General features: G+C 39.6%; 1 protein-coding gene across 1 annotated transcript in view; it reads left to right on the top strand.

Annotated features, from left to right (window-relative positions):
* The first annotated feature begins 204 nt into the window (after window positions 1–204).
* Window positions 205–10312, top strand: part of SWT1 (SWT1 RNA endoribonuclease homolog) — a 40558-nt gene continuing 30450 nt past the window's right edge. The window contains exons 1-8 of the mRNA XM_075710947.1: window positions 205–232; window positions 1094–1168; window positions 4589–4641; window positions 6251–7004; window positions 8340–8405; window positions 8522–8578; window positions 9207–9336; window positions 9471–9572. Coding sequence (XP_075567062.1) covers window positions 1103–1168; window positions 4589–4641; window positions 6251–7004; window positions 8340–8405; window positions 8522–8578; window positions 9207–9336; window positions 9471–9572 — 1228 coding nt within the window. The 5' untranslated portion in view covers window positions 205–232; window positions 1094–1102. The remainder of the gene's footprint in view (window positions 233–1093; window positions 1169–4588; window positions 4642–6250; window positions 7005–8339; window positions 8406–8521; window positions 8579–9206; window positions 9337–9470; window positions 9573–10312) is intronic.

Genomic DNA, 10312 nt, shown 5'->3' with positions numbered 1-10312 from the left:
TTGCCCAGCGCGCCCCGCGGCGGGGAGGGGCCGGCGCCGTTCCCGTTGCCGGAGGCGAGCGGTGCGGTGGGCTGTGCCGTGCCTGGCGGAGAAGTCCGCGGGCCGGGAGCGGGGCCGCGCTCGGGGTACCCCTGAGGCCGCTCCGCCAGGACCGTCCTCCTGAGGCCGCCCAGCGCGACGGGGTGGCGGGCGCGGTGCCGCCGCCCGTCTCGGCTTCGACTTCGACGGGAGGGTGCGTCCGAACTGGCTGGCTGTGAGGCGGGGCCGTCCCTGTGCCCTGCCGCCGGGGAGGCGAAGGCGGGGGTGTGCTGGCTGCTGCCGGGTGGGGCGGGGGAGTCCGGCCGCTTGTGCTCTGAAGGGCCCCGGAGGCTCAGCCTGCAGTTGCCCTTCCTTCACGCGTGGGCTTGGGGGCAGGAGGCTGCTCCCCCTTTGCTGCTGCCGGAGCAGCAGCTCTGCCTGCGGCCGCCTCACCCCGCCCATGTTGAAGGCTGTCTTCGAGCCGTGTGTTTACTTCGTCTTCCCTGCTTTAGGGCCGAGCTACTTCTGTGGCTCATCCGTTTAGGTGGTTGAGCTGTGCTCTGGAAATTCACCGCTAGAGCTTTGGGAGCTTGTGGCGGAGCTTCCTTACGGCCCTCTTAAACCTCTTCGTGTTCGCGGCAGGCTCGCAGGACTAGTTTGTGTAGAGGGTGGTGTAGCTGTTGCGAGATGTCACGATATGACCTCCACCCGAGGGGAAGGGGGGGGGGGGGGGGGGGCTAAGGCGAGCGTTGTATAGTTGAAACTGCTTTAAAACTTGACGGTTGCGTGACTAAATGTTAGAGAATGTTTGTCTCTATTAGTCTGGTATGTTTGCTGGTACAAAATACGTGTCTCTGGAGCAGATTGTAAAGTAATCCCCATCCTTTTTTCTGCGAAGTTCTCTTAGTAGCAATATGTGAATAATACTGTTGAAATCTGCTGTGGATCTGTAATGAGAAAACAAAAGAAGAGTATTAGAGTATTTTTTTTCTCTATACACTTAAAATGTATTTTTTTATGCCAGCTGGAAATAAAAACTTGAAATAAATAATAATGGCAACACTGTTTTTCTTAGGATTTGAAGATGTCTAAAATGAAACTGAAGAAATTAACTGGAAAGGAAGACTGTTTGGATGGCTGGGATGACAAAGTAGGAACAGCTGTATTATTACTATTATCATTATTTTCATTTAAACCCCCATATTCAAGAGAAGACCATGAGTTGTTTAGAAGTCTTGTGATAGAAGAACAAATCAAATTTAAAGTTGGGGTCATTAAGAACAGCAGGAGCATTGGTTTGGTCAGATAACTGCAAGTTCTAACCAGATAAGTAGCTTATGGTTTTTTCTAGAGGCTATGAGTAGTGTGTGTATCAGAAAATAAGAGAGTGGGTTTTCTTTTTTTCTCATTATATCTTCCTGGCTGAGGAAAATTGAGCTTAAAACTGTTACCAAAACCACTACTGTTTTCCTGGATTGTTTTTTATCTGGGATCATAGATCTTAATTTTCTGATTAATCACAAACTGTACTTAACAGCATTTTAGAAAGCAGCTCTCAAACATTTCCTTTTAACCACTGAGACATAAATCAATGACCAAAATTCTTAGTATACTCTGGTACATGTTTGTATCTAGTGAGTAATCTTTCACTGAATCGCTTGTAAAATGCAGGTGCTACAGGGGTGATAATCTTTCAGGTTGTGCTTGTATATAGCTTCCCATTCTTTTTCTGTTGTTTGTATCCCCTTCTGGGAAGTTATTTCCTGCCAGTAGTGTAATACATATCCAATAAATCAGTAGTTTAATAAATCCACACTTAAGTTTGCTAAATTTTTTTCCCTTGGGTTTTGTGAAGGCATATATGAAATGAGAGAGCTTTTAAACTGTTTTACCATAAATGTCTCAAAAATGTTTGGAAGTGTTTATAAATGAGCATGATATTATGGCCTTATAAACTGAGTTAAACATGTTAGAAGCCTTTTGCTCATGTAGAAAGTGTTGTTCAAAGCCAAATATTTGTAACTGTTTTTTCTCCTGAATTCCTTATTCAGTTTGTCTTTCAACATTAACTTATCCTAAGGTGTTTTTTTTTTTTTTTACTTCTGTAATACAACAGGTAAAAACTTGGCTTAAAACCTCATACTATGGCTGTATTGCCATTGCCTATACCAATTTGAAGAATACAGGGTTTTAACTGTTAAATGACCTCAGTCTGTTTGAGACAGCATTAAATATTGCTATATGCAGACATTGACCAGCACAAGCAACAGTGAGAACCCAAACTAATAATAGCAAAAAGATAAGGAAACCTCTGAATTAGTAGCAAGTGTTTCTTCAGTGTGATCACAGTATGGATAAGAGGTCTCTTCAGCTTTTACAGGTGAGAGTAAGCCATATTTAGGCATGATTGTGTGGGGGCTTTGGGTTTTTTTTTTTTGTGTGTGATGTAAACATGACCACAGATTACAGAAAACTTTGTTGGCTTTTAGTGGTTTGGCATATGATTCCATAAGTATGAGTGAAAGGACATGTGAAAGGACATGTGTCACAGTATAAATGAGCTTTACACAGAGTGGTCTGGAGGAGTCAGCACAGCTGCCTCTTGGTAACATGGCCTGGATAACACCAGGTGATATGATAGCCATGGGATTGTAAACATAACACCTAAACCAGTCTGCTCTAAAGAGGACATTTACCCCAAACTGATAATGCTAGAGGAAAATAACAGTTAAGAAAGTTTGCTTAAAATGACTAAATTAATTGAAAATCAGGAAATTATCAAGAGGCTTTTGAGAAAAGAACGAGCTAGGTTGAAAAGAAATACTAAAAATGTCATGAAAACTCATGGTTCTAGGGGAATAGGCCTTGCAGAGAGAAAGCGGTAACTGAGCAGCAGTCAAACTGGGCTTGATACTGCCAGAGGTTGTCCCGCCAGCATCATGACCTCCACCTCCACCTTCACTGCTGGATGCTGTCAGTAGCCTGCATTCCAGCTGGTGGAGTGACAGTATGGGGGGGGGGCATCCCATGGGGTCCCACACCTTGGGTGTGTGTACGTGACCTCATGGGGGGCCTTTCTCACCAGCGTGTGCATTAGCAGATTGTGGGAAGTGGTATGGCTGCACACATGACTGGAGCACCTACATATTCAACAGCATGAATGTGTGTGCCGAAGTGTATCATGTAGGTATGTGAGATTTAAAACTTTCTGGTAGCAAGTCATCTCATCTGGTATCATTTTGTAATTGTCTGTTATTATAGTTTTTGTGTTGTATTGATCCTGAGTGTGTAGTTCACTGATTGCTGGTTAATTGAGTTGTTAATAAACCAATAAAACACTTTGATTCCTATTTTATTATAATCATGTGAGTTGAACGGGTCTTCCTGCAGCAAGTTGCATTGGTATGATTCTCAGCTGCAGCAGTCTTTAACAGCCTCCTAAGTTACGATTTCATTGGTTTTGCTGCTGTTACAACTCCAGAACCAACCACAGGCAGAAGTTCTCAAAATTTCCTTAATTTGCTAGGACGGCACTGTTTTTTGCAACCCTTTTATTTTTTTAATGAAGTGCTTTCTAATGTGGAAGTAAAATAGCTAAGGCCTCATAGGCCTTTGCAGGCCTCTCTAGTTAGGAATATCTCTACAGCAGTGACCTAACAGCCTCAATGAGTCAGCAAGACCCAATTATTGAAGGAGTGAATTATTTGTAAAAAGATATACTGTCTGGAGCTTCCTTACCTGAAGTAATCTCTATGTTACCGTTCTCTGTTGTAATTTCCTACACCCTGCTGTAGTTTTGGGAAAACTGAGTCATATAACCTAAAGCTATATAAAAATTCACTGCCTTGTTGGGCAGAATTCTTATCAGCAGAGTCTGTCATTTTGCTGCTCTCTGTTCTCTCCCATAGCTGCAAAAATAAACTGCTTTCTGTTCTGACCTGATCAAAGTCTCCTTCCACTTATTCCACAACATGAATGCAATGCAGCTTGCCATACAGATATGCCAAGCAGTGATAAAACTGCTTTCTAAAAGAGGACTGTTCAAGTTCTTTGTTTCAGGACTGTCTTTACTCTTAACCAGGCCTATGTAACTGCAGTTTCACACTGTTCCACGTAATTAGTAAATCTGATGAGAATTAATAACACATCTCTTCTGTACAAAAACCTCCCATAGAAATATCTTCTCTTTGGCCTTACATAGGGGAAAGTTGGAAGTAGTCTTCAGGTAACTTTCTTTTCCCTAAGAATTTTTATAAATATACAAAAATGTATATACTTACATACTGATATGCTTGTAGAGTATATGAAACACATGACTCCTAAGTGTATTTAAGTAGTTGAGCTTTCTCAAGACTGTGTGCCAAGTTCAATTTTTCCCCTTGAGTTGTTCTTAAACACAACAAAATCTAGATACTAAATTATAGCAAGGTATGTAGCTGCCTTTTTCAAGGTTAACTTACTCAAAAATCATAGTTAATCTAGTATGAAATAATAGATTGTTCCATCTTATGAAGGTTTGTTTTTAACTGTAGCTTTCTCTATAAGCCCTTGGATTTTTTCCTTCTTCCAGAACTCTGAAGACACAAGATCTTATACTATGAAAGGAGAGACAGAATTTCAGAGGTAAATTCTTGCTCTGTCATTAAATGGAACTACTTAAAAATAAAACAATCACAGACTTTTTTTAATACTGAATTTAAGAATGTTGTTAGACTTGTTCACCAAATAAAGTACGGTGTTTTAACTGATGAAGTGTTGGCATTGCATTGATGAGTGGATTCTGTCTAAGCTGGGCAGTTTGAGATAGTTGAGATGATAGGGTTCAGAATTTTTTTTTTACTACACTTCAATTTTTTTTTTTTACTACACTTCAAATAAGGTGGGGGTTACATCCTTCCAACACTGCTGTCATAAAAAGATCAATTTTAGTTGTCTTGAGCAGTACCTTGTTGGCCTGTATTGCATATTACACATTTTGTTAGCAAAAAAATAGGCCCCAGTGGAGTCTGGGGGATAGTTCTGCAGTGAATTTAGGACTACAGGAATCTATTAAAGGTACTGAAATCGTTGATTTCTCCTGGTGCTTGAAGTAATTGATTCCAAGGCAAAGAAAGCAATTTTTCACCTTGAGTGCAGCAAATGTAAATGGTATTTAAAAACTACTTCATATAAAGTGAGAATGTTATCATGAATCCTGAGATGGAAAAGCTTTGGATTGTTTCTTAATCATAGCAAAATCTTGTTTCAGTTTCTCTGTTAGACTGGAGTTGTAAGTCGTAGGATATTTACCTGCACGTATGCATGGTGTTAAGCACCATTTATTAGTACAGTATGATAGAACCATAAAACAGTAACTGTGTTCATGCCAAAACTCTGTCCAGTCCAGTACCCAATCCCTGGCAGTGGTCAGTAGGGCTTGCGTAGGAAGGAATATGTGAAACAAGAAGTACAACATGATTTCTCCTGTTGTACACCCTTCCAGCTTCTAAGAACCAGTCAGGGGTCTTGTAAGTCAGAAGTTGGATGCCAATCAGTGCATTTAAGTTACCTGTCCTACGTGAGTTTGTCAAATGGCCTTTACCTCCCCAACATTTTTGACAACACTATTATAGAGTAGGGTAGAAACTTTCTTTGGATATTTTAAACCTAGTGTATAATAAATTTATTTAATATTTTCTTTGCTCTTATAAGCAAATTTCCTATCCAGTTTTCATAGCATTCATGATTTCTGTAGAATGTTACTATATATTCCCATCAATCGTTCCTTTTCCAAGTTCTCCAGTCTGTTTATCCTGGCACTGTCTGAAAGCTGTGCAGTGTTTGGCACTGTGCCACCAAGATGAACTGCTGCACACTCGAATTTTAAGGTGACACACCTCATATATCATTAAACTGCTGTTAAAATTTATCTGTGTGATAAGCTGAAACTAGACTTTGTAGGACATCTCTCAAACCATTAGATGGTGAATGCAGAAAAAGCTTTTTCTTAATTTTGTAAGCTAAAACAGCTGTACAGCTAGGAAAATGTAAATACTAAAAATGCTGTATCAAACTATTTTAAAGGACAGATGTTGCTGCAAGTTGTGTATAAGAACATACCAAACTGGTACTTACACATTCTTAGCTGCAACTGCCTAAATCAAGTGCAGGCTTGCTTGCTTGCTTGTTTGTTTGTTTTCTTTTACATTAACTGAGCTAGATTACATTACTTTTTTTCTTAATCTTTCTATAGGTGTAAAATAGAGAAAGATGGGCAAGAGAAGAAGCGAGACCAAAGTTCTAATATTTCTCATGGTGCTGATGGGACATCCCAAGGAAAGTCTCTAAATAGAACCAAAACAACAGACAATTCTTTACTCCAAACTGAAAAGCAAAAGAAAATAGTTATCCAATTTAAAGCCAAAGAAATTAAACATGGAAAAAGTACACGCACTCCTGATGTAGCAACTACTAGCAGGGCAAGTTATAACAAAAGTTGTTTTGATGGAACAGAAGGAAGAAGACTCTGGCATAGCTTTGCAATTCAGAGGGACAAGGCAATGAAGAAAAAGACAGAGAAAGTTGAACTCTGCAAACTAAAGTTAAAAGCAGAACAAACTATGTTGGAAAAATTTAAGGCATCTGCACATGATTCACATGTACCACATAAAAAGGCAGATGGATCAAAAAGACGGAGTGAAGATGTCAGAGTTCCGAAAAAGCCATCTGACACCTCTGCAGGGACTGAGCATGGTGATAGGCCTTTCACTAAGAAGCCAAATACATTATCTAGGACTCGGGAAGAAGAGTATGAAGAAGAGTATAAGGAGTTTTCTAAGAAAAAACGGCACATGAATAAACATACACCATCGCACTATTCAACTGAAACACCACAACGATGGGACTCTTGTAAACGGAAAAAACATGATGCTGATTCTGATAAAGCTACTGGTAATTCAGGGACTGAAGAAAGGGACTTGGAAGCCACAGCATTATGTTTTAAGCCGGTAATGAGATCCCAATTCTTTGTATTATGTAGGTAGATGTTTCAGGCTAGTTTCTGAATGGCAGGCAGTTTTTATATAAGCAGACTGCCTTCTTACAGATTTCAAACAGGATTTCATAGCTAACTAGATGGATTTTTTTGATCCCAATGTAAACCACGTTAAAATGTTTCTCTGCTCTGCTAAATGGTTAAACAAACTAGAAGAATAAAGGTCTTGCGCATTAGGACTGTCTGCACATAAGCTTTCAGAGCTTTACTTTGCTGCTCGGGGTGTGGAATACTTCAATTTAGGTATAAGTCAACAGAATTTTTTTTGAGCTGACATGGTTGTATAATTTTTTTGAATGAATAAACTGAACCAATGAAAGCTTGCCTGCTGAACAGGTGCTCATTGCTGGCAAAGTGATGCCAGGAGAACTTGTAGATCTAGGACTAAATTTGTATGTTTCCTGCAGAACTTCATGTTTGGCTGTGATTGGTTCATTTCTAAGTTCTAGCTTGTGTTTGGCTCTGCACCTCAACTTTTTCTTAAGTGTGGTTGCTTTTTTGCTAGCAATGTGATTTTAGTTCATGTTACGGTAGCGCAATCATTTTGTGTGTATGCAAAGACAGTAATTACATACAGAATCACAGAATCATTGAGGTTGGACAGCACCTCTGGAGATCATCTAGTCCAGCCCACTTGCTCAGGCAGGGTCAGCTAGAGCAGGTTGCCCAGGACTGTATCCAGTCAGGTTTTGAATATCTCTAAGGACGGAGACTCCACAACCTCTCTGGGCAGCCTGTTCAAGCACCCTCACTGTAAAAAAGTGGCTTTTTTTATGTTCAGATGGAATTTGCTGTGTTTCAGTTTGTGCCCATTGCCTCTTGTCCTCGCACTGGGCCCTGTTAAGAGTCTGGTTCCATCTTCTTTACACCCTCCCATCAGATATTTCTAAACATTGATAAGATTCCCCCTCCTCCATGCCGAACAGTCCCAGCTCTTTCAGCCTCTTGTATGCCATGCCCCAGTCCTTTAATCATCTTAGTGACCCTTTGCTGAATTCACTCTATTAAATGCATGTCTTTCTTGTACTGGGAAGCCCAGAGCAAGAATAACATAATCACAAACCCACAAGAGATTGGAAAAATAGGCTTACTGTGTAAACCACCATATTTATTTTAAAAGAAAGCCATCCTTCTAAGCTCTTTAGAAATGATACTGTAGATGCTTCATCATGGATATTGAAAATATATTTTATGTTACCTCTTCAGTTCACTTGGGAATATTCAGTGTTCTCTAAAAAGCACTCTAAAAACTGAGACATGTTCTACTTCTGTTCCTACTTGTTTCTAGAATTTTGAGATCCCGTGCACGTCTGACTCCTACAAAGAAGGTCAGGACATAAAGTCTGTCCAAAAGGTTAGTGATGTACTCGTTTAACACTGAAGAGCTATATTCCAAAACTCTTGACATGGGGATCACTTGTTCCTCGGTCTTCCTTGATATTTTCTGGGGTTTTTTAATTCTTCCTACAGAGCTTTGAAGTCTTTCCACCCCTTCAGGACAGTCAGAACCCAGAAACAGACCAAGAGGTTAGTAATGCTTTAACTTAACCCTTCTAAATTGTATTAAAAATTCGTGGCACCGAGGTTGTGTAGCTGGACAATTCCGTGACCTTTCCTAGTATTTTCCATTGTTGGCTTATGATCTACGCTTCAAAAAATGTGGAGCATTTTTTTCAAATACTAAACAAACTTGCTAAAGTACTGCTAATCAGGAAATTTCTGAGATAGATTGCCTTTCTGTTACTCTTTGCAATGTAGGGGGCCTTCATAGTTGTTTACATACTCTAGCTATCTCATTTTCCATCCTCTTAACTTTCAAGTTCGAAAGAGACTTTTTTTTTAAGAAACACCTGTCAGGAAACTTGCAGTTTATGTAGCAAAAAATGGAACAAAGTTTTAGGGTACCAGGTAGAAAGGTCATAAACAAATCTTCCTTCTAGGCCGTATTTTGGACGTCTTTTGTGGACTTCTTGTAGTGGAGGATGTGCAGAAGGTTCTCATGGCTTTACATTTGCTGTACCGACTTAAAATTTGTCATGCTTCATTTTTGGTCAGTTTTAACACAACAGCATTAGTGCAAAAGTATCTTTTTCAGGAGCAATTTATAAGTGATTACCTATAATTGATTTCATACATCAAATCGTTTTCATTGTAGATGCAGATAGTTGAAGATTTGCATGTTGCTCGTGTTCAGAAGAGAATGGCGCTGTCTGTAGTACAGACTTGTGGAGAACTTACAAGTATGGAAATAGATCTTCCAGAACAGGATTTAAATATTTCTGCTGGTATGTCATGATTTGGTGTTCTTTGGTATGTAGTTGCAACTAGTTATTACAGTCCGTTAATGATCTGAGTAGTACAAAACTGTTTTTTTCACAACTGGTGTTTTGTTTTGGTTTTTTTTTTTTCTTCCCCTCAGAGGCTTTTACTTCTGGTCTGAACATATTAGTGGTGATTGACACAAATATAATGATTAGTCACCTTGAGTTTGTCAGATCCCTGAAATCTGAGGATATACCAGGTATGTGAATACACGGTGATCAATAAGACATTTTAAGAAAAAACAGATGTTGTAAGAACTTCAGGCTATGTGAAGAAAAACAAACCTGGGCTCCTTAAAAAGGCAGCAGGTTTCACAGCAGGAGGCTCACACTTAAGAGGCTGATTCTATGAACCCAAATAGGCTGCCTCTTAAGGAAAATTCAGCTATGAAAGTAGAACCTACTATGCTTATATCTACATATCTACAGAGAATCATGGTCAATGTTCCCAGGAGTGTGCATGAATTCTTATTAGGAGTATATACTCTTATATAGGAGTAAGTCTTACCTATTGTTAGAACGTATTTTAAGCATTTAATCCATTACTAGTGGTAATGATGTTTTCTACTCTGTTTTTAGCTTTTTTTTTTTCCTAGAAATCTAAAAACATTTAAAATCTGATAAGCAGTCAGTCAGTGCTTTATTTCTGTCTTGGTAAAGGTCACAGAATTCAGGAGATGTGTGAACAATTTCTCAGGAATTCAAACTGCAGACCCTGGCTTTAATGTTTGGCTTTAACATGTGAAGCTTTTAGTGATTTAATGTTAGCATGATTAGGATTGTGCATCTTAGTTGTTGGTAGACATATTTGGTATCTATCAGAATACTTGGGGTGTTTTGATGCTTTCAGCTAATGAATACCCTTATTCCAGCCACGTGGAAAATAACTTTAATAGCCTGAGTAATTTTCAAGAGCGTGTCAGACCATATTTCTCTTTCC

This window comes from Pelecanus crispus, chromosome 5, assembly GCF_030463565.1.
Source record: "Pelecanus crispus isolate bPelCri1 chromosome 5, bPelCri1.pri, whole genome shotgun sequence".
Taxonomy (NCBI): domain Eukaryota; kingdom Metazoa; phylum Chordata; class Aves; order Pelecaniformes; family Pelecanidae; genus Pelecanus; species Pelecanus crispus.
Note: the sequence above shows the minus strand (reverse complement) of the source record. Positions and strands in the feature narration are given on the sequence as shown.